Source organism: Crocodylus siamensis, chromosome 4 (genome assembly GCF_052110815.1).
Source record: "Crocodylus siamensis isolate JL-2025a chromosome 4, ASM5211081v1, whole genome shotgun sequence".
Classification (NCBI taxonomy): domain Eukaryota; kingdom Metazoa; phylum Chordata; order Crocodylia; family Crocodylidae; genus Crocodylus; species Crocodylus siamensis.
This window is the reverse complement of record NC_143398.1, coordinates 246,636,225-246,663,374: the sequence shown is the minus strand read 5'-3', so window position 1 is coordinate 246,663,374 and position 27,150 is coordinate 246,636,225. Positions and strand designations below refer to the sequence as shown.

The following is a 27,150-nucleotide window of genomic DNA, read 5'->3' as shown; positions in this document are numbered from 1 at the left end:
TCCCCTCCCCCAAATCTCTTGCGGGGGGACTCAGGTGAGGAGTACTGGGGGGGGCTGGGATTGCTTGGGGAGCACTGGACAGGCCTGGGGGGGAGGACTCTGGGGGGCACGGCCTGGGCAGCCCCTTGTGGTCCTGTATGTGCGTGTCAGGGGCCCTGTACTGCTCGCAGCAGGTGGGGGTTCTCCTTGAGCTCCGGGGCAGGGGCTGGGGTGCAGAGGAGGGCTATGGGCAGGTGCCCCCACTCCCTCCCTGAAACAGCCCCCCCGCCCTGCCGGTGCCCCTCGCTCCCTGCCTGCAGCCCCCTGCCCCACAACTGGAAACAGGCACAGATGCCCCTCCCCCACCACAGTGGCAGCCCCCCCAGCTCGGCTGCTGCCCCCTTCAGACGCCCTCTGTCAGCAGGGCTGGGGGGGGCAGGAAGAGACCCCCCCACCATGAGCCCCCTCCCAGCCCAGAGCAGAGGCATGGAGCTGGGGGGGCAGGGGGTGCAGCCCACAGCCCCGGGGGGGCCGAGCCAGTGCCCCTCACTCCCAACCCACAGCCCCCCAGGACTCACGGGCCCTGGGGGGCACCCGAGGCTTGATCTGCACCTGCTGGGAACAAGAAGACCCCCCAGGGCCCAGCCTCGCCCCCCTCACCATCCCCGTGGCAACAAGCCCCCCCACCTACACACAGAGGGGGGCAGATCCCAGCCCTGGGGGGTGCAGAGGCTGCGGGTGCCGGCCCCTCCCAGCCCTGCCAGGCCGGCGGGGGAGGGGGGGGCATTAATTCCCAGTCCAGCTATAATGGAATTAAATGGAATTGATTAAACAGCAGCAGGTTCTTAAAGGGCCCGCGTCTCTGTGGGGGGCCGGGGGGGTAGTTCTTTCCAGGTCCGGGTCTGAATCTGAGCAGCCTTAGGGTAGCAGAGACCCCCCCGCTTCCCCCCAGGGCTGGGATCTGCCCCCCTCTGTGTGTAGGTGGGGGGGCTTGTTGCCACGGGGATGGTGGGGGGGGCGAGTCTGGGCCCTGGGGGGTCTTCTTGTTCCCAGCAGGTGCAGATCAGGCCTCGGGTGCCCCCCAGGGCCCGTGAGTCCTGGGGGGCTGTGGGTTGGGAGTGAGGGGCACTGGCTCGGCCCCCCCGGGGCTGTGGGCTGGGGTGGGGGCGGTGGAGAGGAATCGAGAGCAGGAGCTGCCCGCAGGGGGGGCGGGGGGCACCGGCAAAGGGCTGCTCAGGGCAAGGATAAGGGAAGATGAAGCTGGGCGGGGGGGGGGGGGGGGGTTGGAGGCCTCAGGGGCTGGGGGGTGGCGCTGTGGTTTTTAAGGGGCGTGAATTCCTTCCTGGCCCCCCGCCCAGCACTGCCCTGACACATGGGGGTGGCTGGGCCAAGGGGGGGGGTGACGGCGCCTGTGACTCAGCCCCCCTGCACTCGGCCTCCCCAGAGGTGGCTGCAGTGGGCCTGGCTGTGGGCTGCTCCCTGGGGGGCTGCTGGGGGTGTGGCCCCAGCTGGGGGCGGGGCCTGCCCTGCCCATGCTGCATGGCTCCCCGGGTTGGGCCAGGCCCACGAGGACACGTGGGGGCCGTGGCCGGGGGGATGTGTCACCCGCATGTGGCCATGGCTCACATCTGCCCAAGGGCTCGGCCTGCACCCGCCAGGGCCTGGCCGTGGGCCGCAGGACACCCGGGCCCCCTGCCCACGGCCTGTGCCTCAGTTTCCCCTCCATCGCTCACCCCCGCTGTGCTAAGCTGCGTGTCTGCCCCGGGGGCGGGGGGGCCACACAGCTCCTCTGTGCCCACTTCTCCTTTCCTGCGGGAGCTGCAGGGGGAAGTGGGGAGGGGGGCTGGGATTGCTTCGGGGGGGGACACTGGGCAGGCCTGAGGAGTGGAGAGGACTCTGGGGGGGCATGACCTGGGCAGCCCCTCCTGCCCCTCCCCCCCCCCCGTGTCAGGGGCCCTGTACTGCAGACAAGAGGTGGGGAGTCTCCCTGAGCTCCGGGGCGGGGGCTGGGGTGCAGAAGAGGGTCATGGGCAGCCCCCCCACCCCCCAGCCCTGCAGGTGCCCCTCACCCCCGACCTGCAGCCTCTTGCCCCCCAGCTGGAGACAGGCCCAGACCCCCCCATCATCATGGCAGCCTCTCCAGAGACCAGCTGGCAGGGGGCATCTGAAGGGGGCAGCAGCAGGGCTTGGGGGGCAGGAGGAGGCCCCCCCAGCCCTGAGCCCCCTCCCAGCCCCCCACCCGCTGCAGGGGCTGGGCACAGCCCAGAGCCTGGCACGGAGCTGGGGGGGGCTGGGCCTGCCGGTTGGGAGTGAAGGGCACCCGAGGGCTGCGGGGGGGGGGCGGGGGGGGACGGTGCCAGGCGGGGGGGGGGGGGGCATTAATTCCCTGTCCAGCTCTAATGGAATTAAATGGGATTGATCTGCAGGGCAGCAGGCTCTTAAAGGGGCCGCATCCCCATGGGGGGGGTTGGTTCTGCTTCAGGTCTGGGCTGGAGCTGCTTTGCCGGGGGGACGGGATTCCCCCCCCCCAGGTCTGGGGTCTGCCCCCCTCTGGGTGCGGGGGTGGGGCCACCCTGGGTGGGGGGGCTGTGAGGATGCACAGCCCCCATCCTGTTGCCATGGGGATGGTGTGTGTGTGTGTGGGGGGGTCCTGGGGAGTCCTTGTGTTCCCAGCGGGTGCGGCTGGGGGCTTGGGTGCCCCCCCGGCCCGTGAGTGCTGGGGCTGCAAGTCGGGAGTGCGGGGCACGGACAGGGGGCTGCTACCTTTGCAGGCAAATTTGCTGCCCCCCCACCAGGCCAGACCTCCCCTTCCTCTCAGCCTGGTGGGGGGGTCCTTTCTTGGGCCTGGGGGGCTGCGGCTGCACCCCCCCGCAGGCTGTCCGGGGCCCAGGCAATTCTGTGGGCCTGGGGGGGTGCAGGCCCCCTCCCCCCGGCCCGCGGGCAGGACCCCCCAGCCCCGGCGCGTGCCGCGATGTCCCGGGGGCCTGGCGGGGGCGCCCTGCCAGGCCTCCAGCTCGGGGGGGGGGCTCCTGGGGGCTTGGGGGGGCCGGCGGTGCTGCATCCTATCTGTGAAATGGGTCCAAGGGGAAGTGGAGGCTCCCTTTGGTCCTGCCCCCCCTTGACCCTCCCCGCCGCCTGCCCCTCCCCAGTGGGGAAACTGAGGCACGCACGCACGGGGAGGGCGGCGGGCCGTCCGCCCCCGCGTGGGGGTCCGTCCCGCAGCCCCCCCGCGGTGCGTGACGTGCGGGGGCGGGCCCGGGGGCGGGGCGGGGCTGGCCCCACGCCCGCGCACTGCGGGGCCGGGCACGCGCGGCCGGACCGGCTCCGGATCGGGATCGGGACCGGGACCGGGATCGGGGCCATGACCCGGCTGGGCTGGTGCCTGGCGGCGCTGCTGCGGCTCGGCCGGGCCCTGCTGGCGCTGCTGCGGCTCGGCCCGCGCCCGGTACCGGGGGTCGCGGGGGGGGGCAGCTGTCGTGCGCCCCGCACCTGGGGCTGGGAGCGGGGCCGGCCGGGCCTCAGTTTCCCGCCCCGGCGCGGGGGCGGGGGCCGGGGCCGGCAGAGCGGAGCTGCGCTGCAGCGTGTCCTGCGCCCTGTACTGCGCTGCGCGGGGGATCCCCCGCCGTGCAGCGGGGGAGGGGCCCAGGGGAAACTGAGGCGGGCTTGCAGCCAGGGCATGCTCTGTTATTGCGGGGGAGGGGGGGTTGGATCCATTTCATTGCACGTGCGCGTGCCCCCGGTCGAAGCAAAGTGCTGCTAGGCATGTGCCTGGCGGCGTTGGATGTGCGCTAGGCGTGTGGAAACGGTGTCAGGCGTGTGCAAGGCATGCACCAGGCCTTGCTGCAAAGGATTCTGGGAAGCAGGTGGGGCAGGGGCTGAGCTGAGGTGAGAGACGCTGAGGGGTTAAAAGTGCATGGACTTTATTACCCCGGGGGGGGGCAGGCTTCCCCCCCGTGTCTGGGGGTGGGGGGCTGGGCCCAGTGGGGGGGGGCCCGGAGCCCCTTAATGAGCCCTAAATCATGCTAATGACCCGTGCCCCTCCCTGCGTTCATAGGAGAAGGGGGGAAGATTTATGGCCCCCCCAACTGGGCCCTCGTTAGAGGTCATTAGAGTCTCCTCCTTCCAGGCCCCCCCCCCCCCCACCCCGCCTCCCCAGCTCCGGCCCCCACAGACTTGGCAGCCTTCAGGCCCAGGACAGGGGAAACTGAGGCACAGGCGAGGGTGAGCTTTGCACAAGGGGGGAGTCCCCGGTCAATCACGAGAGGGTCTCGTGCGCATTCCCCCCCCCGCACCCCGCTTCGTCTGCCTGTGCCCCAAGTTGCCCTGGCCCTGCCCAGAGCTTGATCCGGACTGCCACCCCCTCCCCCCCCCCGAAACAGTCAGGTCTGCCTTGGCGCAGGGCTGGCGTCTGACTCAGGCAGGGGGGCAGGAGGGGGAGGGGTGCTATGGGGCAGGAGGGGGTGTCTGGGGCCCTGTGTGGGAGTCTGAGACCGGCCATTTCCCCCCCCCCATGGTGCTGCATGCCCAGCTCTGAGAGCTGGAAGGGGAAACTGAGGCACAGGGTGGAGCTGCAGATGGGACCCAGGTGTCCTGGAGCGCCCCCCCACCCAACTCGGGGGATGTGGGGGCCATACATGTGCAAAGGCCTGGACACACATGCAGGGACCGCAGCGGGGGAGGACAGGCGTGTGCAGAGGATCAGGAATGCGTGTGCTGGGCTGTGCGTGTGCATGCATGTGCAGGGCCTGAGGGGTTTGCTGGGGGCCAGGGGAGGCATTTGCATGTACAGGGGGCAGGATCCACGTATGTATATGTGTGTGTGTGCGTGCGTGTGTGTGTCTGCAAGGGGGTATGTGCACACGCGTGTGCAAAGGGCCGTAGAACAATACCCTGATCCCTGCCCCCCCCACTGCTTCCAGTGTGGGCCCCTGGCCCCCCGGCCCCCCCGGCCTGTGCACATGGCAACGGAGCTGTGTGCTGGAGAGAGGAAATGGGAACCACATGTCAGCAGCATGCGCGGGGGGGCTGGGCTATGGCCCCCCTGCCTTGTCTCACCCCCCCAAAAAAGCCCTAGACCCCCCCAAGAGGGGGGATCTGGGCTGCAAGTAGGGGGGCACCAAGACTTAGGGGGGCCTGGCCCTTTAAATGCCCCCTTTGGGGGGTCTCAGCTGCAGGGGGGATGCAACTGGGGGCACTGGGAGGGGTGGGAGGCGGGGGGGCTGGCCCAGGCGCCGCCTCCGGCCGTGGGGCCTGCGCCCGAGCGCGGTGACAGCGGGGCCGAGCGGGGCTGCAGCCATGGCCCGGGGCCCCCCTGTGCCCCCCCCGCGCCCCTGATCCCCCCGGGCCCGGTGCCCCCCCCACGGCGTCATGACCTGGGTCTGCCTCTCCTGCATGCTCTGGGTAGGTGGGGGACCGTGCCCGGGGTGGGGCTGGGGTCTGGATTGAGGAGGTTTGGATTTGGGGGGGTGTTAAGCAGGGGGGGCTGGCGGTGTTTTGTCCCGTTGCCGTGGCAATGCCGGAGGGGATGAGGGGAAGCGATGGCCCCCCCCCCCCCGAAGCCCAGCAGGCCGGGGCTGGGGGAACCCAGGTGTCCGCAGCCTTGTCTCTCTTCCCCCCCCCCCCACCTGGGGGGGCCGGACCCCCCAGGCACTGTCCTCCTCGGAAGCAAGACCAGCCTGGAGGGTTGCGGGGGAGCCCGGACTTTAGGGACAATAAATTACAGACCCCACCCTGTGCTGGGGGGGGTCTTCTGCCCCCACCCAGCCGTTAGCTTCCCTGATCATGGGGGCTGCGTCCTCCCCTTCTCTCCTGGGGGGTCCAGGCCCGGGCGCCTGGGTTCTCTTCTCTGCTCTGCTCCCTTGGGGGGGGGGGTCGGGGGGGGGAGGTTTGCTGTCTGTCCGTGAGGTCCTGGCAAAGTGGGGGCTCCTGGGTTCCTGGGTGTGCTGGAGAGGGGCGCTGGGGACGTGCAGAGTCACCCCTTTTCCGTGACACATGCGTGTGCAGGAGATCCTGCAGGGGGGGTCCCGGGGCGGGGGTGGGGTGGGGGGAGTCATTGTGGCTACAGAAGGTGCTGTCACGGGCTTGCTTGAGATTCTGGGGCTTGGTGGGTCGGGGGATGCATCGGTGCCCCCATGCATGGATGTGTGTGTGCATTTGTGCGTACACATTTTAGCATGTTGGCGTTTGTGTGCACACATGTGGGCGTGTGGGGCTGCATATGTTTGCATGCGTGTCCGTTTGCATGCAAAAATCCGTGCACATATGTTTGTAAGTGTTCGCATATACACACATCTATGCATTGTGTGTTTGCATGTGCACATGTTTGTACATGTGTGGGGGTGTTTGCATGTGTGTGTCTGTGTGGGGGGGATGGATTTCCATGGCAACCGGTCCTGGGAGCCTGGCCCCCTTTGATCCCTGTGGGCTTCCCTGCTACTGCCAGAGGCTCCTAGCACACGAGCACACACATGTGTGCATGCATGCACAGAGCAAAACTCAACCCTCCCACCCAGCAAAAGACACACACACATGCATGCACGCACGCACACACACACGCATGCAAACACCCCCGAGCCTCTCCAGCAGTGATGGGCATGCACATGTGCAGAACTGAGCCCTTGCAACACCCCTCTAAGTGGTCTCTCTCTCTCTCTCTCTCACATGCGTGCGCGTACACACAGGCACACATGTGCAAAGTGGGTCTCAGTCCCTCCAGAAAGGGGCCTTAGTTGCGCAGACATGAGCACACACCCATAAATGTGTGTGGGGATGTGGCGTGTAGCTGTTCCCAGCTGGAAGGGCCCAGGAAGCCTGGGGGCCCCGGCTAGGCTGGAGGAGGGTGGGATGTCAGGAGCCCCCTGCATTGCTGTGTCCTGCCTGGGACCCTGGCGCCAGCTCCCTGGTTCCCAAACCTCCCGGACAGCAGCAGCAGGAGGAGGATAATCACTGCTAATTAGGCAGCAATTAAACCTGCCGCCAGGCTCAGGGTTGGATGCTCCCAGGGGCTCTGTGTGTGTCTGCGTGTGTTGTGAGGAGGCCTGCTGGTGGCGTATGCATGTGTATGTTTGTGGCTGCTGGTGGCTTTTCAGTGTGTGTGTCCATGAGTGTGCAAGTGTGTGGGAGGGCTAGTGGTGGTGTGTGCACATGCATGTGCATATGTGCGTGTCTAAGGGGAGACTTCCGGTGTCTCTGTATATGGGTGTGCAAGCATGTGCATCTAAGGGAGGGCTGCTGGTGGTGAGGACACATGCGTGTGTATATGTGCATGTCTAAGGGGGCTGCTGGTGCCTGTGCAATGTGTGTGTTTGCCCACGTGTGTGCAAGTGTGTGCATCTAAGGGAGGGCTGCTGGTGGCATGTGCACATGTGTGTGTATATGTGTATGCCTAAGGGGGGGGCTGCTGGTGCTGCGCAACCTGCGTGTGCACACATGTCAAAGGGAGGAGCTGGTGGCTGTGCAGTGTGTGCGTGTACAAGCGTATGCAGCTAAGGGAGGGTTGCTGCTGGTGTGTGAACATGTGTATTCATGTGTGTGGGTCTAAGGAGGGGCTGCTGTGGCTGTGCAGCATGTGTATGCACATGCATGTGTACAAGGGGGGCTGCTGGTGGGATGTGCATGCATGTTTGTCTAAGGAGGGGCTCTGGTGATGTGTGCATGTGTGAGTGTGTCTAGAGGTGGGGCTACTGGTGCCTGTGTAGCGTGTGCAAGCATGTACATCTAAGAGAGGGCTGCTGGTGATGTGTACATATATGTGTGTCTAAGGGGGGGCTGCTGGTGGCTGTGCAGTGTGTGTGTGCACATAGGTGTGCATTTAAGGGATAGTTTTGGGGGTGTGTGCATGTGTGTGTGTAAGGGGGGGCTGCTGGTGGTGTGTGCAGATTGGTGCTGGCAGGAGCCTGCAGGCCAGGCTGGGAGCACGTGGCAGAACCCTGCTTTCCCCTTCCCCAGCTGCTGCCCCAGGGCCTTGGCTGAGCCTGGTGCTCCCAAGGGTCAGTTTTGCCCTGGGCCAAGGTCTTTGTGGCCCCCTTCTGCTCTTTCCTCCAGCTCTTTGCTTGGGGTGTTGTGGTGCTTCTATTATGTTCATTACGGTAGCACTCAGTGAGTGTTGGGAAGTGCAGCCAGTAGTTTTCTTTGCCTTTGTGGCATGAATTACGGTAGCAGCCGGGGCGGGGGCGGGGTGGGTTCAGCCAGTCAGTTGCTGCGCTTTATTACCTGTATTATGGTAGCATCCCTAGGGGATGGGGGTGGGGCCAGTCACTTACTGGGCCTCTTTGGGTAGCTTCCAGCAGGAGAGAGCGTGTGCACACGTTTGTGGGTTTCATGTGTGCGTTCTTGTGTGTGGCAGTGGGGAGGGGGAGGGTATGTGCTTTATTAAGTGTATTATGGTAGCACCCAGTGGGTGCCGTGGGGAGTGCTGCGCTTTATGACTCGTATTACGGTAATGCTCAGTGGGGGAGTGTATGGGGGGGGCGGAGTGGTTTCTCCTTGCACTTTATTCTGTACATTACAGTAGCCCTGGGCAGACCCAGCCCAGTGCTGGTGCTCCCAGAGGCCTGGGCTCTGCCGTGGAGACGTGCGTGTGCGCATGTATGTGCGTGGTGTGCATGTACAGGCAGGTGTGCCTGTGTGTGTGGGTATGCATGTGTGTTCTTGCTTGCATGTGTGCATACATGTGTGGGGGATTGTGTGTGCATGCATATCTATGCATGTGTGTGTTGTGTGTGTGCAGAGACGTGCCCACTCCCTGCCCCAGCACAGCATGGGGAGGCCATGTATGGGCCTGGGGGTTGGCGGGGATGGCCCTGTGACACACAGGTGCACATGTGCATGCACACACAGCAGGGAGGCTGCTAAAGGTTGCCTGACTCTGGTGTGGCTCCTGCCAAGCTGGGCACATCCAGGTCTCCCCTCAGAGAAGGAGGCGTGTGTGTGTGTGTATGCGTGCGCGCGTGCAGTGGCTGTGGGTCATCTGGGGCCGTGTCCCGGAGCTGGTGGGGTTCATGCTGCTGTGGACTCGATTACACAGAGCTGCAGCTGGGCAAGGCCCTGGGGTTGTGTGCACGCGTGTGCTTATGTTGGCGTGTGTCCATGCATGTATGAAGGCAGCTGTACCTCTGTGTGTGCACGTGTGTGTGTGTGCTCGCACATGGGTACATGTCTCTGCATGGGCATGTGTCTGTGTCTGTGCATGGGTATTAGCCCTAGCTTGAGGGTTGCAGGTCAGGAGTGTGGGGCACTGGCAGGGCTGGGGGGGCGAGGGCTGTGGGTTGGGAGTGAGGGGCACTGTCCGCGCTGCGGGGCAGGAGCTGGGGCAGGACTGACCTGTGCCCCCCGCCCCCCAGCCCGAGGACCTGGAGGCGCCGGGAGCTGCTCACACCTTCAAGGTCCGGAGCTTCAAGAAGGTGCAGCCGTGCGGGATCTGCCGCCAGGCCATCACACGGGAGGGCAGCACCTGCCGGGGTGAGTGTGTGGGGGTGGGGGGCACCCCGGGGACCCTCTCCAGGGTCGGGTGCAGTTCCCTCAGTGGCCACAGGGGGGCACCCCAAGCTCTGGCCCTGGGTGCGGCTGAGTCTGGGGGGGAGCTGCAGGCTGTTGGATTCCTGCCTGGTGGGGCAGGGGAGTGAGGGGCACTGGAGGGCTGTCCCTGTGACCCTGCCACTGCCTCCCCAGTGTGGCCTTGGGGCTGTCACTGCTGCCCGCGACCCCCAGCAATGTTTGCATCCCTGCGCTGAGCTGGGCCGGGGGCGGCCGGTCACCCTGCAGCACGTGGGCTGTGACTGTGACACACGTGTGGGCTGGGGGCGGTTGGGATGGCCTTAGCCCTGGACTTATCAGGGCCATCGGGTGCGTGGCAGGAAGGGGGCGGGGATGCAGCAACAATGCCGCCTTCCTGCCCCCCCCACATGCCCCTCACTCCTGACCCATAGCCCCTGTCCCCCCAGTGCCCCTCACTCCCAACCCGCAGCCCCCTGGTATCCCCTTGGTAGGTTGTGGAGCTGGGGGGGGGGTGCCAGAAGCCTGCCCCCTCCCTGTCCTGACGCCTGTCTCCCCACAGGCTGCAAGCTCTGCTGCCACAGGAAATGCGAGCACAAGGTAAGGATGCGGCCCGGGGGGGTGCTGGTCCCTGCTCTCTGGGTCTCTGGAGGGACACTGGGGCTGGAGGAGGCAGGCGCTGCCTGGCCTGGCTTCTGTGGGCTGTGGTACACACGTGTGTGGCAGGCATGTGCAAACCGTGCCCATGTCCCCTTCCTTGGGCAGCATGCATGAGGCAGCCCAGGCTGAGGGTCTCCCCAACCCCCCAACTCTCCTCTGCCCTGTGTGGGGCTGCAATGTCCCCATGTGCATACAGTTGTCATTAGGCTTCAGAGTGAATGGCTGGGCTGTGCTGGCTGGGCTATGTGGGAGGGACCCAGCTGCCCGGGAGTAGTTTGGGGGTTGGGTCTGGTGCCCCCGGGCAGGGTAGGAAAGGTCGGACCCAGCTCGTGCAGCGTCTGTGCCAGGAACTCGGGAGGTCGAGGGATGTGACCGGGGCTGTGTGGGCAGGCGGTGGCAGAGGGGCTGTGTGGGCAGGCGGAGGCAGAAGGTCCCTGCCCCAGGCTGGGTGCAGGCAGTGGGGGCAGCCGTGGGGCTGGATTGCCCCAGGAACCGGTGTTTACAGGGCCGGGGGGGGCGCCTAGCTCGGGCCTTACCTCAGCCCTCAGGCATCTCCCAGGCCCGGAGGCGCTGCCCCCCCCCCATGGCTGTTGTCTTGGGCGGGCGCCAGGCTGGCGACATCTGGTCAGTGTTACGGGAACCTGGGGGGGTGTAGCTGGGACAGGGGCAGCTCAGTGCATGCAGAGCCTGCCCAGCACCCAGAGGCCCCTGCTCCCTGGCCGTGCCTCAGTTTCCCTCACTGTCCCTGGGGTCTCCCGCTGTGGCCCTGACCCCACCCCACTCCTTTCCAGGGCACGTGCAGCACTGGGCGCGGTGGGTCCCGGCTGGAGTCATGGGTGCAACAACACTCTAAGGGACTTGGGCACTAGGAAGGAGTGGGGGGACACATGGTTCGCAGCGGTGACATGTGTGCATGTGCGAGGGGGAGACACACAGCCCAGGCTGGTGGGGACGCAGTCTGGGCACCCCGCTAGCAACGTCTTGGCTGTGGGGGGACTCAGAGCTGATGTGGCTGCCTCCGCTGCGCCCATTTCGCAGAAAGGAAAACTGAGGCACAGAAATTGTGCTATGCAGGAAGAGATTCCCAGGAGTGACGAGGGCAGGGGGGTGCCGTGGGGGGCTTCAGGGCCCTGGCCAGCCCACGCAGGCGTGTGCACGCCCCTGCCCCCCTCCTGCATCCCCCCCGCCAGCGGTGTCTTGCTGGCCTTGCGCCAGGTGCTGCTTGTTTGTGTGGAGGCCGAGGCTGCTGGTACGCTGGCTCGGGGCCAGGCCCGGAGCCTGGCCAAGGCGGCCGGCGCGAACACTGTGTTCCAGCTGCACAATGGGCGGGCGGGAGCGGGCAGCAGGTACCGGGCAGGCGACGCCGGCCCTGGCCTGGCCTGGCCTGGGCCTGGTCCTGGGGCCCGCGCTGGGGTGGGCCGAGCTCAGGCAGGGGTGCAGCACCCGGGCCTGGAGCACCATGCATCGGGTGTGCTTGTGTTCATGTGTGTGTGCGTGTACGTGTGTCGGTGTGCAGATGTGCTGGGAGCACGGCAATGTGCCCGGGGAGTCGGGCCGGGCCGGAGCCCGTGTGCCCCCTGCCCCGTGGGCCAGGATCGGGGCCGTGCAGGGCCTGGGAACAGGAAGCGGGGTCATCTCCCTGCCCCGGAGGCGCGTCCCGCGGGGCCCGGATGCTTCGGGGATGCGTCATTCTGGCAGCACCTGCCCCCCACCCCCATGCCTCAGTTTCCCCAGCTCTGCCCAGAGGTGGGCGCAAAGCTCATGCCACCCCACACGCCCGGGTCTGGGGCAGCCTTGAGCCTGGGGGGGCATTGGCAGAGCTCAGGAGCTTCCCCTGCCCCCCGCCCCCAGGGCTTGGCTTTTCCTTGCAACCTCTGCCCCCCCTCCCGACCCCGGGGTCCCCGGGGGCTGCTGGTTCCCAGGGCCCCGGGGCCATGGCTGGAATCTCTGGCATCTCCGGCCCCGCGGCTGGCGGAGGGGGACGCGACAGCAGGGCCCTGCCGCATGCGGCTGCTTCTGGGGTGCAACGCGGTGCCCAGCGTGGGCCCGGGCAGTGCCGGGAGCTGTCCCCCCATGGCTGCGCTCCGGGACACGGGTCACACACGTGTGTCCCCCCAGGGCTCCACGCCTGCCTCTGCCCCTCGCCTGAGAGCCACAACTGGAACCAGATGTGCGGGAATGCCGGGGCGGGGGCCGGCACCGGAAAGCTTGAGTCATGCCCTCTCTCTGGCTGGGCGGGGGGCAGCATGCAGGGGGCCCCCGGGCAGGGCCAGGCCGGGTGACTGCGTCCCTCCCCTGTGCCCTGTACCCTCTCGTCTCCAGACCCGCTTGCCTCTGCCCGTGCGGGGGGCTCCGGGGAGCCGGCGTCTGCCCCCAGAGAGATGGGACAGGTGGGCGTGGGCACCTGCGTTGGGGCAGCGCCGGCCGTGGCATCGGTCGCCAGGACCGAGCCACCTCGCGCAGGGAGCAGGGCGCGCATCCCCGAGCCCCAGCCCCGTGCTGTTGGTGGGGGGCCGAGCTCCGCTACCTGGTGATGGAGGGTCTTGTATGGGTGGACCCTGGGGGTGCAGCTCCGTGCAAGGGGCGTGCTGGCGCTGGCATGCAGGCACCGGCCCCCGGCCTGGGTCCGCCAGCCCCGGGCATGCACGCACTGGCCCTGGGTGGGGATGTGCCAACCGCCCCGGTGCCCGTGGCCTGCCAAGCTCCAGCCTCTGGGCCCGGAGAGGCCTAGGCGGTGGCAGCCTCAGGCTCCAGAGCTGCCCCTCTCCCTCGCCGCTGGCCGCTGGGAGCCGATGCCCTTGCCACGGCAGAACGAGTGCGGCCGCGCGGGGCTGGGCGAGGCCTGTTGTGCTTGGCTGAGAGGAGGGAAGAAGTTAAAAAAAAAAAAAAAAAAAAGCCCGGCGCAGCCGAGCGGCTCCGGAGCGAGGTGGAGACAGGACCAGCCCCCGCGTCCGGCTCAGTCCTGCCTGGCTCGGGCCACCGCACGCCTCACGCTCCCGCCACCGCCGCTCCCACGCCCCGGCCTCGTCGCATGGAGCTGCCCGGCTGCGGGCGCTAGAGCCCCATGGACTTCGCCAGTGTCATGAAGCAGGTCGGAGGCTGCGGTGGCGGGGGGCAGTGTCCTGGGGCAGGGGGGCCGCGTCAGCAGCAGGGAGAGGCCTGTTTGGCCGGGAGGGTGCCCAAACCCCTTGGGCGGTACCTGGATGTGGGCTGGCTGGGCTCGGGGCCACCGTGCTGCCAGCATCGTCCGTGGCCTGGGTGAGGCGGGCGTCCCTCCGGGTGCCCCTCACCCTGGGGTCTGGGCTGGGGAGGGTGGGGGGCCCGTTGCCAGTGGCCAGGAGCGGGGCACGGGCGGGTGCAGCTGGCACTGGGAGAGTGGGGGGGGCAGCGGGGCTGCGCCTCTGCACCTGCCGGTGCCTCGGTGCACCCCGGGGAGTCGGCGCCGCATATGTGCACGCATGCACGCACGCACACGCGTGTGCACGGCCCCCAGGGGCTGCTCTGAGCCGGGGGAGCGGAAATCCCTCGGAAGCAACAGTGTTTTTCCCAGACCTTTGCCCCCCTCCAACTCCCACCCCCCTCCCTGACATCATCCAATTGGTGGGTCTGGTCCCCCCCGAGCCCGGGGCCAGCTAAGGGTTAAGCGTGGCCCCATGCCCCCCACCTGGGGGGTGCCTGCCTCTCCCAGCTTGGCGGGGGCAGCAATAGCTCACCCGGGTTAATGAGTGCCTGGTGCCAGGAGCTGCTTGCTGGGCCCCCCCAGGAGCAGGGAAGGGCAGGGCCAGGCCCAGCCAGGGTCCAGGGCCAGCTCCCTGCAGCTGTTTTCTGCCCTGTTCCTGGAGGAAGAGGCAGGAAAGCAGCCCCGGAGGCACGGGTAGCTGGAGCTGTGGCCCCCCCAGGGCAAGGGAGCGGCCTCCGGGCATGCGATGAGTTGGGAGGGTCTCAGCCTGGACCCGCAGGGCACCCAGCTCCGTCCCCATTTCCTAGGGGGGCGAAAGGGGTGCATGCAGCTGTGGCTGGGGTGGGGAGGCCGAAGGGGGCTTGGGCAGCTCCAGCGCCGTGGCCTCGGGTGTTGACGTCCCCCCGCCCCCGGCTGGGGGCGGCTCCAGACTCGAGGCCCCGGCGGCGTCTCCTAATAAAGGCAAAGGCAGCCGGAGCCACGTCCCCCACCCCGCTCGTAGCTGCTTCCCCCGTCAGCACCGGGCGTTGTCCCTGGCGTTGGTCAAGGATCGGGGCCCCCGTGACTCAGCCGCTCGCTGTTGGGCGGGGACCCCAGGGGTGGCGTTGTCACCCCCACGTGGCAGCACTGAGTCACGGCTCGGGGGCAGCTCCGGGCCCAGCCCCCCGTGCGGGAGCTGCCCGGGGCCCATGGGGGGCCCCTGGACTGGTCTGGGTGCCCGCCCCGGGGTCTCTGCTGGCAGACGGGGTGGTTGGGGGGGTCCCGGGTTTGGGACAGGACCCCACGGCCTGGTCAGGATGTGGCTGCAGCATCCTCCCGGGGCCCCGGGTGGCCGGCGAAGGCTCTGGTTTCGCATCGGGACTGGGAGAACTGGGACGGCAGCCGGGCAAGGACGATGCTCTTGTCCCGTGTCAGGTTTGGGTGTTGCTGGCACGTCCCCAGCCAGGGTGCTCCAGGCTGGGGCGTCTTCGACTGTCCCGGGACCGGGTCCCAGGCCAAGGGGCACTTCAGGAAGTCCCGCCTCCCGGAGGTGGAACTTCCTGCTTTGGCCGCAGCACCTGCTCTGTCAAGGCCGATGTGGAGGCGGTGCTGAGGGCTCCCCTTGAGGGCCGTGCCCTGCCCGGACCCTCCCTCCCTTCTGGGTGTGGAGGAGGGCACCGTGGGCCCCGGCACGATGGTGTGGGGCCTGGCCTCGGGCGAGGGCTGGGGCTGGAGCCAGGGCCAGGGAAACGCTGCCTTTTTAGGCCCTGCAGGCAGCCTGGCCCAGCCCCGGCGGCGCCTCCCTCCCTGCTTCCCTCCGGCGTAGAGCAGGCAGCCTCGGGCTGGCATCGCCGGGCACGGTGCCCTCCCGTGGGCGCGGGGCCGGGGCCAGGCTGGCACGACTGGGGCTGGACCCGGCTCTGGGCTGGCAGGCAGCACGGGCTGGGCAAGGTCTCTCCCGTGTCCTTGGGGGCGTGGGGCTGGCGTGGAGCGGGGCAGAGGGAGCTGCTCCTGTCCTGCCACCTCCAGTGCACACGTGTGCGCACACATGCGTGCACAGGCTTTCCATCTGCCAGGGCACTGTGATGTGCATGTGTGAATGTGTGCAGACATGTGTGAGTTTGTGTGTGTGCACGCACGTACCTGCTGGTGTGCACGTGCGCATGCAAATACGTGTCTGCGTGTACACAGCAGCGTGCGTGTGCACGTGCAGATGCATGCACATGTCTGCATATATATACCAGCGTGCGCATGTCTGTGCATGCGTGTACGTATGTGTGCACCGTGTGTAGTGTGTGCACATGTGTGTACCTGCGCATGGGCTGGTCCACGCAGGTCTCCGCGCTCCCCTCTCGGCGTCCAGGGCTCGATCGCAGCCCCCCATCCGGACCCGGACTCCCCTGCTGCCAGCCCCTTGCGGGCTCAGGGCGGGGGCTGCTGCGGGACCTCCGAGTCAGCGCGAGGGTCCGGATGCCCAGGGTGGCCTTGGTCCCGGCTGCGGGGTCTCGCCCCTCCAGGCGCTGAAGGCAATGCAGGCCCCGGACTCCCGGGCTGGGGGCTTCTCTTGCCCCTGCAAGGGGGCTCTGGGCCAAGGGGGGGGGTCCCGGTGCCGCCCAGGCCTTTCCCGTCCCCTCCGACTCATGCCACAGCCCGTCAGCTTCCTTCCTTCCTTCCTTCCTGCGCTCCCCGTGCGCCGGCCGCGTGAGCCGCGAGCTGGGGTCCCTGGCGGTCCGCTCGGTGTGCCCGCGACCTCTGCATGCTGCCCCGGAGCCGGGTCCGGTGCCAGCTCCCACGCCCCGGTGCCCCCTGCCTCGTGGGGCCCGCTTCAGGCTGGCGGCTGCCTTGCAAAGGGATTCGGGCCCTTGCAGGCGCAGCTGGGGTTGCATGGCGCTTGTGCAATGGGTGCGGCCGGGGAGGGAAACTGAGGCACGGGGAGAGAGCACGCTGTCCCTGCCAGAGAGGGCTGAGCCCAGCCCAGCCCGGGGGCATGACTGAGCCCCAAGTCACGAGTTTGCCTGGCACTGCCCTGCTCAGCCCCGCAGGTTCCTGCCTGCAGACTCTTGCCCCCCGCTCACACTGCCTTGGGGGGGCAGGCAGGGATTTGCCCCCTGCTCAGCCTGGTCCGGCCAGGGGGGTTTCCCACCGTCTGCAGCAGGGGCACGGCCTGGGCCTGGGCTCTCCCGAGCGCCCACAAATCCCCCTGGCAGCAGCAGGACGTTGGGCCACGGCCCCCTGTGTCCTGGGGGCAGGGGTGGGGGCGACGCCCGGGGCTGTGTCAGGGGCAACGGTGTCGTGTGGGTCCGAGGTCACAGACCGGGTTTGGCTGGGCGGGTTCAGATGGAGATAGAGCAGCTGAGGGCTCTGCTACTGCCCTGCCTTGCATCTCTGGGTCCTGTCTCTTAGCCGGCCCGAGGGAGCTGCTGCGCCCAACTGGTTCTCCCTTGGGGAGGAAGGCTGTGGGATTGACCCCCCTTGTCCCCCCAGCCGGGGCATCTCTGCCTCTCCAGGGCTCCTCTCGCTCTGTGCTCCCATGCAGTCGCCATCCCGGCCCCTGGGAAGTGCTGTCAGCTCATTTCACAGAAGGGGCAAACAGGCAAAGAGGCACACCTAAGGCCGCTTGGTGAGCCTGTGGCAGAGGAAGGGGTGGCTGCCCAGGTCTCCCTGCTCCTGCCCACCTGTGGGGGCAGAGTCTGGGGTGGGGTGGGGGTGCAGAGCCCACAGGGTCCCCCCTGCCTTAGGCCCCGGGTTCAAATCCTGGCCGGGGCCACTGTGGGCTGTTTCTTTCCGTGGGGAAGATGTGATGTCATGACCCAGCCCTGATGACATACTGCGGTGACCTCACGGAGTGCCCCATGCTAGCCCCCACTAGGAGGCGCTACAGGTCGTGCCCTCCCCCCACACCTTGAGACAGGAGCTGCCCTCTGCTGTCCCGAGCTGTGTCCGGTCTCAGCCCCCCGCAGCGTGACTCCCAGCCCCCCCGGCCGGGGCCTCCCTCCCTGGGGCTGGGGCGGGCGCGTGGACCCGCGTCCCAGCCCCTCCGGCCGGCGAGAGGCACATTCCAGGCGCGCCGTGGCCCCGCGCCAGCCCTGCGGGGAGGCTGAGCCGCCTTATATGGTCGCGTTTCTCCATTAAAAGTGCATTAAAAAAACCCAGGGAGAAAGTCCCGGCTTGGCGGGGGGGGCTGTCAGCTAACGAGCTGCAGCTAATGAAGCTGGAGTAGGTCTTGGCCCCCCGGCGCTGGGGGCCTGGCCGTGGCCCCGGCTCCGGGGGCCCGAGACATCCTCGTGGGGCATCTCCGAATGCTGTTTGGCCTTGGCCAGCTGTGGCCGGGGGCAGACCGCGCTCGCGTGCCCGCTGGCCTGGGGCTGGCTGTCCGTGGGCCTGTCCCTGCCTGCCCCTGGGGCCCGGCGGGGACGCGAACTGCACCCGCGTGCTCCTGGGCCCCTCGCGGCCAGGGGTGAGGAAGACTCCTCTTCTTCCCCCCTTTGCCCTGGTGAGACCCTCAGGACGGCGATGGGAGGGGTGGGCCTCCGACGGGGGCAGACTTGGCGCTGCTAACGCCAGCCCTCTCCGTGTTTGCTCCTAGGCTGCCACGCCTTGCTCGCCGCCTGTCACCCATGAGCCGGTAAGTGAGCCTGGGCCCGGCACGAGGGCCACGGTACAGGGCTGGGGGGGGTCTGTTTGCATCTTTCCTTTTTCCTCCACTTGCCCCCATGGTGGTGTTGTCCCCCTACCTACGGCCCAGGCAGGGAGGGGGGTCCTGGGTCCAGGTTCCTGCTCCGCTATTGATGGCCAGTGAGGCCTCAGGCAGGTCACTTTGCTGCATGTACCTCAGTTTCCCCACCTAGGCAACGGGGTTGGAGGCCTCCCCTCTGCCCTGCTCTGAGTGCCTGTGCCCTTCCATGTATGCACGCATGTGTCACTTCCCTCCACTCAGTCATGTCTTTCAGAGAGGCTAAGGGACATGACCAAGGCTGCTGGGGGAGGGCACTAGCGGAGGGGTTTTTTCTATCAGTTATCCAGCCAACGGTTGCTAATCTCCCGGACCTGGGGTAGGTGCCAGGCACGCCGTGGGCACTTATCTCCCCTGAAAGGCTGCCGCCGCCCCATGGGACCGTTACTGCAGCTGGCACGGGCGCCGCTGGGGGGGTGGTGAGTCTGGCTGGGCCACGGGTGCAGCCTGGCTGGGCCCTGGGGGGTATTGGGCCCCGGGGGGGGTATCGCACCCCCAGCATCTCAAGCTCTGGAGCCCAGACGCCAGGGTGATGGGGATTGCAGCTAGGAGCCGTGCACCCACCACACACCCACATGGGCCCTGGGCCCCTCTGTTGGGGGGTGGTCCTCAGCTGGGTGGGGGGGGCCACCAGGTCCCACCGAGGGGTCTGGGGGCTGCGGGCACCGTGCCAGGGTGCAGGTTGCAGTGGCATGTGTGTGTGCGGTGGGGGGCATGTACGGTGCCTGTGTTATGGCTGTGTGTGTATATGTGGTGGGGGGGGTGTGTGATGGGGTGTATGGGTGGTGTGGGGATGTTGTGGTGCTGTGTATCCGGGGTGGTGGGCTCTGTGAGTGTTGTGGTGGGGGGTGTATGTCTCTGTGTGGTGGGGTGTGTGCTGCAGCACTGTGTATGCGTGGTGCTGGGTGTATATGTTGTGGGGTTGTGTGTGTGTGGTGGGGCGAGTGATGTGGTGCTCTGTGTATTTGTGGTGCTGAGTGTACATATGTTGTGGGCTGTGTATACATGTTGTGATGCTGTGTGTGTGCGTGGTGGGGTGTGTGTTGTGGAGCTGAGTCTCCACAGTGCTGGGTTTGTGTATGTTGTGGTGGGCTGTGTGTACACATACCACAACACATGCCCCCCCACCCCTACACACAGCACCGTAACATGTACACACAGCCCACCACAACATACACACACCCAGTACCGCACAGACTCAGAGCACCACGACACATGTTCTGCCACACACATGTTGTGGTGCTCTGTGTGTGCTGTGGTGCTGTGTGTCTGCTGTGCTGGGTGTGTGTGTTGTGGGAGGCTGTGTATACAAGTTGCAGTGCTGTGTGTGTGGTGGGGCGTGCGTTGTGGTGCTCTGTATCCGCAGTGTTGGGTGTGTCCATGTTGTGGTGGGCTGTGTATATACGCTGTGGTGCTGTGCGTGTGTGGCAGGGTGTGTTGTGGTGCCTTGCAGACCCTGTGTGTGTGTTGTGGTGCTCTGTGTCTCTGTGGTGCTGGGTTTGTATACATTGTGGTGAGCTGTGTATACATGTTGTGGTGCTGTATGTGTGTGTGGCAGGGTGTGTGTTGTGGTGCTCTTGGTGCTGGGTGTGTGCATGTTGTGCAAACTATGCACCCATGCCACGGTGCTGTGTGTGTGTGGCAGGGCGCCCTGCGTCCCCCCGTGTGTGTTGTGGTGCTGTGTGTGTTTGCGTTCCCAGCAAACAGCCCCGGGCGCGGCCCCGGCCTGGCACTGAGCACCGTGGCAGGCGGCCAGCACCGCGCTGGGAGGGTTCCCACGATCCCGCCTGCCGAGAGCCCTCCCTGTGTGCGTGTGCACACACGTGTGCGTGTGCATACGTGTGTGCACCCCCGTAATCAAGACCCCTCCTTGCATATTAATGACCTCATTATTGTCCTCATTAGCTGCCTGTCAGCTCCCTGCGCAGCCAAAACCTCTGCGCTGCGGGGTCATTAATGGGGTCATTACAGCCCCTATTTGTACTGGGGGAAAATAGTCCTGCTCATTTGCATATATGCAGATGAGCACCAGTGGGTTGTTAGTCTCTGCAGCTGGAGCTGGATTCGGATGGCGTGGGAGGGGGGTAATCTCTGCTCCCTAGAGCCGGGGGGTCTCGGGGTGCTGGGGGGGGTGCAGGGGAAGGGTCACATCCAGCCCAGAGCTCTACCCCTCTGCTCTCCGTCTCCCTGCAGCCAGCGAACGGGGACAGCACCCCCAAGCATGTAGACGCCCTGGTGAGTATGGGGGTTGTGTCGGGGGTGGGGTCCCTGCCTGTTTCCCCCCCCCCCAAGACATCATGGGTGAGGGGCAAGAGCCTCTAGCCAGGGCCCTGTGGGGGTGAGTCTGGCATTGGCACTGGCACGGCAGATGGCCAGACTGGTTGGGGGGTGGCCCCGATTCTCTGCCCCATGACCTCCCCAGCCTGGCACCCTGGGTCCAGTGCTGCCCTCCAGCACGTGGGGGATGCTCTGAGGCCCTGGAGGGACGTTGCTGGGGGCCTGCCTCAGTTTCCCCAGACCCGGGGGGCAGGGCTGGGTCCGTGAAAGGCCCTTTGTGCCCCTCCCTGCCCCGTGAGCGGCTCTGTGACAAGGTCCTGTCAGCTGATGCCTGCCTGACTTCCCCGCGGGCGGGCTGGGGGAAGGGGGGACGTCCGTCCGCTGCCTGCCACGCGCCAGCCGAGGCGGGCGCGGGAGCTCGGGTGCTGGTGGGGTCCTGCCCCAGGGCTATCGGGGGGCCGGGGGAGCAGAGCAGCTATGGCTTGGAGGTGGTTTAGCAGGCGCTTCAGCTTTTCCAAGGTGAGTGTGTGCTGGTGGGGGTCTCCCCTCTGCCACCGACTGCTGGAGCAGCCTTGGGCATGGCCCTTCGCCCCCTCAGCATGGAGCGCGCGCAGGCGGCCGGATGCCTGGGTCCCATTTGAGCCTTGTGATTTGGCTTGGATCCCTGGCTGACGGGGGGGGTGTCCCCCAGATCTGGGGTGGGGGCTTCCCTAGCTCGGCAGCACCCCCTGCCGGAGACCTGGCCTGTGGCAGCCTCGCCTGTGGTGGCGGGGGGGCCCTGGCAAGCTCAAGACGCAGGTGACCCCTGTGTTTCCTGGGGAAGCATCAGGAGGGGCGGCTGCTTCCCCTTCCTGACATGTGCAGCCGGCAGCACACGCCTGGTCCGGGCTGGCACACGCCCAGAGCGGCTGGGAGCTGGTGGTGGGGTGGGGGACCAGATGCGGCTGCAGCCTTGGTGAGGGCGGTGGGGGGGCCTGGGCCGCACTGCAGGCTGCTGCCATAATTTCTTGTATATACCACGCAGTTCCCTGTCACCCCAGTGGATTGAAGGACCAATTGTTCTTCACTCCAGAGGAGTGAACCCACCTCTCTCCTTTTCAACGGCCTCTCAGGGCCCTGCTGCTCTGTGCTGCCTGCTCCTGGTCTGTCTTTCAATCTGCAGCCTCGGGGACCCTTTAGCTTTCTCAGGACCCTTCACCAGCAGCAGCTAGGGTTTCAGCTTTAGTTCAGCTGTGTGCTTCAGGGGTTTTTCAAGCCCCCTCCAGAGGCACTAGGTGCTCCTGCTGGGACTCAGGCCTGCAGGGTCCTGGCTAGAGGCTCTTGACCCCCCTGCTCATGCTGCCTTGTGGGGCAGGCAGGGATTTGCCCCCTGCACAGCCTGGCCTGGCCTGGGGGTTTCCCCTCCCTCTGCAGTGGGGACACAGCCTGGGCCTGGGCTCTCTCCAGAGCACCGCCCCCCGCCCCCCCTGGCACCACCCCCTGCTCGGTGTGTCGGGGGTGGTGTCAGGACCAGGTCAGGCCAGGCCATGTCCGGAGGGGTCGGGATGGGACCCTGGGGTGTGTTGATGGCCGAGGGCTGAGCTGATGGGGGCAGGTGGGTGCCCAGGGGTAACTTCTTTGCCTCCTTCCAGGACTCAACAAAGTCCCCCCGAAGCACCCAGCCGCGGCGCAGGGCTTCCAGGTACAGCGCGTCCCCCACCACCCCGCCCCGGTATTGCCCCCACACCGTGGGCACAGGCACCTCCCTTGGGGTGCTCTGTGGGGTGGGAGAGGCCTGCATGGGGTGCAGGTAATGCACCAGGCCGGGATACAGGAGACCTGGGGTAGGTGCTTGGCTCTGCCACTGATCAACTGAGTGTCCCTGGGCTTGTCACTTCACCTCCCCCGTGCCTCAGTTTCCCCACGGCGCCGTGTAGGGGTGCTGTGCCTGGGGAGGGGGGTCACAGGCATGCTGTGCTGCCCCCCCCCCCGCCCCTGCAGGAGCCTGAGCACGCCGGACGCCATGGCGGAGCGCTGCGAGCTGGACCTGCTGTACGTGACAGAGCGCGTCCTGGCCGTGTGCTACCCCCGTGCCGACGACGAGGGCACCTTCCGCGCCAACCTGGCCCGCGTCGCCCACATGCTGCGCTCCAAGCACGGCCACAGCTACCTGGTGAGTCCCCCGGGCCCACCCCCTGGCCTTAGGCCCCCTCTACCCCCGGTTCCCAGGGCCCCAACCCCTGCATCCCAGGGTGTCCCCAGGGACCATAGCAGGGGGCAGAGGCGGCTGCTCACCCCCCCCCCCGTGCCCCCCAGCTGTTCAACCTGTCCGAGCGGCGCCACGACATCAGCCAGCTGCACGCCAAGGTGCTGGACTTCGGCTGGCCTGACCTGCACACGCCGGCGCTGGAGAAGATCTGCAGCATCTGCAAGGCCATGGACACGTGGCTGAGCGCCGACCCGCGCCACGTCGTCGTGCTGCACAACCGGGTGAGCGTGGGACCTGCCCGGGTGCGGACCCCCAGCCCCCCAGGCTGAGCCTGCCGTGACCCCCACCCTCTGCTTTGGTCCTTGCAGGGCAACCGGGGCCGGCTCGGCGTGGTGGTGGCCGCCTACATGCACTACAGCAACATCTCGGCCAGGTGAGCACATGCGTGTGTGTACATGTGTTTGTGTGCAAGGGTGGGGGGGCAGGTCTCCCAGGGATTTTTTTGGGTATGTCCGTGGTGCCCCCTGCTGGAGATGCAGGGTCGGAGAAACTTGTTATCATTCCCTTTGGTGTGTGGGGGGGGGGTCTGTGGTGACACCCGGCAAGGGCCCCGGCCCCCCCCCAGCTCTGCTGGGGCCCCACGCGGTCTCACCCCGCCGCCTCTGCCTTGCAGCGCGGACCAGGCCCTGGACAGGTTTGCCATGAAGAGGTTCTACGAGGACAAAGTGGAGCCGGCGGCCCAGCCCTCCCAGAAGCGGTCGGTGCCTGGGGGGGTCGGGGTTGGGGGCCGTGGCGGGGTCTGGGGGGGCTTGGCCAGCTGTCTGTGGCTCATGCCCCACCGGCGCCCTCCCCAGGTACATCGATTACTTCAGTGGGCTGCTGACCGGTGCCATCAAGATGAACAACAAGCCTCTCTTCCTGCACCACGTCATCATGCACGGCATCCCCAACTTCGAGTCCAAAGGCGGTGAGGCCCCCCACCCGTCTGCTCCCCTCCCGGCACAGGTGTTCAGGCCGGGGGTGGTGACATCCTTTTCCCAGCATGAGAAATGCTCCCCACCCCGTGTCGGGACCTAGTGTAGACAGGACTCCGGCACCGCTGCGGCTCCCTTCCCGAGGCTCAGCCCTGCCTTGGCCCTTGCAGGTTGCCGCCCCTTCCTCAAGATCTACCAGGCCATGCAGCCCGTCTACACCTCCGGCATCTAGTAAGTAGCCCCCGACATGGGGTAAGGGCCCCCCGGCTCCAGGGTAGATGGGGTCTTGCCTGTCCTGTCTGGGGCAGAGCCATTCCGGGCCTGGTCGGGCCCTGGTGGCATGGGCTCAAGCCCCGCGCTCCCCTCTGTGCCCCCAGCAACGTGCAGGGGGACAGCCAGACCAGCATCTGCATCACCATCGAGCCCGGCCTGCTCCTGAAGGGCGACATCCTGGTAAGCCAGAGCCCCCCGTGCACACGCCCGGGGTTGGGGGGGACAAGGAGCTTGGGGAGGTGTCCCTGGGGTTGATCCCTGCCCTCTGCTTTCCCCGGCCCAGCTGAAATGCTACCACAAGAAGTTTCGCAGCCCGACGCGGGACGTCATCTTCCGCGTGCAGTTCCACACCTGTGCCATCCACGACCTGGCCGTCGTCTTCGGCAAGGACGACCTGGACGAGGCCTTTCGAGGTAGCGTGGGGGAGCGGGGCACGGGCTTTCTCCATTTTCGTGTCGCTGGCTGCGCCCAGCTCCGTCCGTGGCGGCCGGGGTCTCTTCGTGGGAGGGACGGTCCGGCACCTCCACCGTGGCTGAGCCGTGTCCCCAGGTAGACCTGGCCGAGCTCTCGGCCGCCGCCACGTCCAGGGGCCACGCGTCTCACGCGGATGCCGTGTTCTTGTTGCAGACAACCGGTTTCCGGAGTACGGGAAGGTGGAGTTCGTCTTCTCCTATGGCCCGGAGAAGATCCAAGGTGGGCGCCGTTCCCGGGGCGCGTGGGTCCTGCCGGGCGCCGTGGGGCCGGCAACCTGGCTGGGACGCCTGCACAGGGTGACCCCGGGGTAGGGGTCCAGCCGGCGCGTCCGCTGACTTCCCCTTCTCGCTGCCGCAGGCATGGAGCACCTGGAGAACGGCCCCAGCGTCTCGGTGGACTACAACACCTCAGACCCCCTCATCCGCTGGGACTCCTATGAGAACTTCAATGTCCGGCGCGAGGACAGCACGGAGGGTGGGTGCTGCGTTGGGGTCGCGCGTGCCGCGCGGGGGCGGTCTCGGGGTGCTCTCTGCAGCTGGGGGGCTGACATGCAGACATCCGGGGGCTTCGTGGCAGAGGTGTGTCCCTTCGGTGTGCCCTACGTCCCCCGCGGGGCAGGAGCAGCCGGTCTGGGTGCCCAGCCCCAGCCCTGTCCGGCGGCCGGGGCGCGTGGGCGCGGGCAGCTGGCCCGGAGCCGTCCCACGTGCCGGCAGCCGGGATCAACACGGCCCCGTGACCGGCGGGCGCGGGCGTGTGACCGCCGTATCGGGTGCCCGCCGGGGGGGACAGCGTGGGTAGGAGCTGAGGACGTGTCGGGTGAGGGGCAATTTTGGAAGCCGCTTGGGAGGCGGGGGGGCTGCAGGCCAGGCTCCCCCCACGGCTGAACTGTGCTGCCCAAATCGTGGGTTCAATCCCAAGTCTCTGACAGAAGGTATTTTGGGACTGGGCTCTGCTGAGAGCTGCTTTATGGTGAAATAGCTTCCCTCCAGTTCTGCGAAGGTGGAAGGGAGCTACGAGGCCACGTATAGCTCAGGCAGGATCCTAAACCACCTTGGTCAAGCGTTGGCCCCACCTGTTCTTGATAATGTCCAGGGATGGAGAGTCCACAGCCTCTCTGGGCAGTCTGGTCTGAGGCTTGACCCACTCTCAGAGTTAGGAAGCCTCTCCTCCTCTCCTGCCTCAGTTTCCCCTGCTGCAGCTTGAGGCCATTGCTCCTATGGCTGCAGAGAAACGCCCATCCTGGTCCTTTCCGGTTCTCCAGGCTGCGTCTCTGCTAGAGCCTGGTGTGAAATAACCCTCCCGGGAAGCTGCAGGCAGCTCCGTGCGCGCGGCCCGGCTGCCTGGTGCTGTCTGGCTGGAGCAGGGCTGGGACCGCAGCCTGGCGGGGTTGTCGGTGCTGGCAGGGCTCGGTCGGGGGGAGCCCGCCCCGGGCGCTCTCTGGGGCCGCACGTCATCCCTCGTGGGCTGGAGCTGGGGGGTCGCGGTGTGGAGCGGCCAGGCGGGTTCGGTGCGGGACGGGCTGCGATGCTGCGGCAGAGCCGGGAATCAGCAGGGAAGGAAAAGGCTGTTTGCGGGGGGAGGGGGTCACGAGCGAGATGCGACTGGCGGGGGGGATCTGGGCTGCCGGTGAGCGCGGGGGGTGGGGGGGCAGGGGCAAATCCTTCCATCCCCGTACCCCTCCTGCCACCCTCCCTCCCTCTGCCCTTGTCTGTCTGTCCCTCCAGCCCCTCCATCCATCCCCCCGTGTTTGTGTGTCCTATTGCTCTTGTCTGTTTATTTCCATGCATCCATCCCCGTGTACCTCCTTCGTCTGCCTGTCTGCTCGTCGGGTCACCCCTCCAGCCCCCTCGTGTCCGTCCGTCCGTCCTTCCAGTTTCATATGTCCTATCTCTCTGTCTGTCCGTCTTTTCCGTCCATCCATCCCCGTATTCCTCTTCTAGCTCTCTAGCTACCCACCCACCCCATACCGGGGGACGCTGCAGCATGGGGGGGGTCCATGGCGATGCCTGTGCTCTGCTGGGAGGTGTCCCAGGCTGGGGCGTGCTGGCCCCCGCCGTGTGTTGGGGGTTGAGCCCCCCCAGAGGCGCTGGGGCTGTGCCAATGCTCCTGCTGGATTTCATGCCAGAGGGTCCTGGCTGCAGCCCCCGCTCGGGGTCAGACTGGGTGGCATATTTGGGGCCAGATTGGTACAGACTTTGGGGGTGGGTGGAGGGGTGTTGCCTGCCTCTAGCAGGGCATGGCTGTACCTGGGACCTCTCAAGTGTGTACGAACCTCTCACAGCAGCCGGGCGTCGGCGGTCGTGGCCCCCGGCTCTCCCTGGGGGACGCAGGGCTGGGGCGACGCCTGGGCTGTGCCAGGGCTGAAGGTTGTTTTGGTGCGAGCTGACACGCAGGGTTTGTCTGGGCGGGTTTGGACAGGGCCGATCCTGCCTCAGGCACGGCTTGGACTGGATGTGACCCTTCCAGCCCTGCGGCTTGAGGGTTTTGGCTGTGTGTCCTCATATGCCTCCACCCACCCACAGGCACCTCATCCACTTCCCCATCACCCCCCACCACACCCTCTGCCCCCTGTACTCTCACCCTGGCCTCCCCCGGTCCCCTCTGAGAGCTTACGGTGCTTGAGCTTCCCTGAAAATAAACCCAGGATGCATTATGGCGGCGGGTGGAAATAGCCCTGGCATCAGGCGGGTATTTCTGGGCTCTCCGTAAGACCCCGTATTTATCCCAGGGCTGCTTTGGAAATAGCCTTACGTGGGAAGGGGCCTCCAGCACGCGGCACCTCTTGCGGGGTGGCTGCCCTCCTCTCCAGAGCCCGAGGCACTGGCTGGGACTGGGAGAGCTGCGAGTGGGTCCTGGCTCTGCCGCTGTCTTCCCTACATGACCCTGGGCCTATCCCTTAACCCCCCACATGTCCTCCCCTGGGCTAATAACCCTTCTCCCC

The 27,150-nt window shown here is 66.9% G+C and overlaps 1 protein-coding gene across 7 annotated transcripts in view; it reads left to right on the top strand.

The window, feature by feature from the left end:
* Positions 1-3,248: 3,248 nt before the first annotated feature.
* The window catches only part of TNS1 (tensin 1), a 59,094-nt gene continuing 35,192 nt past the window's right edge, over positions 3,249-27,150 (top strand). For 3 of the 7 annotated variants that reach the window (XM_090046111.1, XM_090046108.1, XM_090046106.1), the window contains exons 1-16: positions 3,249-3,424; positions 9,321-9,438; positions 10,034-10,071; positions 17,877-17,915; positions 20,217-20,258; positions 21,932-21,981; positions 22,281-22,452; positions 22,596-22,769; positions 22,857-22,921; positions 23,162-23,245; positions 23,343-23,455; positions 23,633-23,693; positions 23,840-23,915; positions 24,019-24,148; positions 24,363-24,428; positions 24,567-24,683. In XM_090046111.1, coding sequence (XP_089902237.1) covers positions 3,341-3,424; positions 9,321-9,438; positions 10,034-10,071; positions 17,877-17,915; positions 20,217-20,258; positions 21,932-21,981; positions 22,281-22,452; positions 22,596-22,769; positions 22,857-22,921; positions 23,162-23,245; positions 23,343-23,455; positions 23,633-23,693; positions 23,840-23,915; positions 24,019-24,148; positions 24,363-24,428; positions 24,567-24,683 — 1,429 coding nt within the window. In that variant the 5' untranslated portion in view covers positions 3,249-3,340. Of the gene's footprint in view, positions 3,425-5,220; positions 5,380-9,320; positions 9,439-10,033; positions 10,072-13,085; positions 13,223-17,520; positions 17,784-17,876; positions 17,916-20,216; positions 20,259-21,931; positions 21,982-22,280; positions 22,453-22,595; positions 22,770-22,856; positions 22,922-23,161; positions 23,246-23,342; positions 23,456-23,632; positions 23,694-23,839; positions 23,916-24,018; positions 24,149-24,362; positions 24,429-24,566; positions 24,684-27,150 lie in introns of those variants that run through there. The other 4 variants (XM_090046110.1, XM_090046109.1, XM_090046112.1 and 1 more) reach the window with 4 other exon arrangements.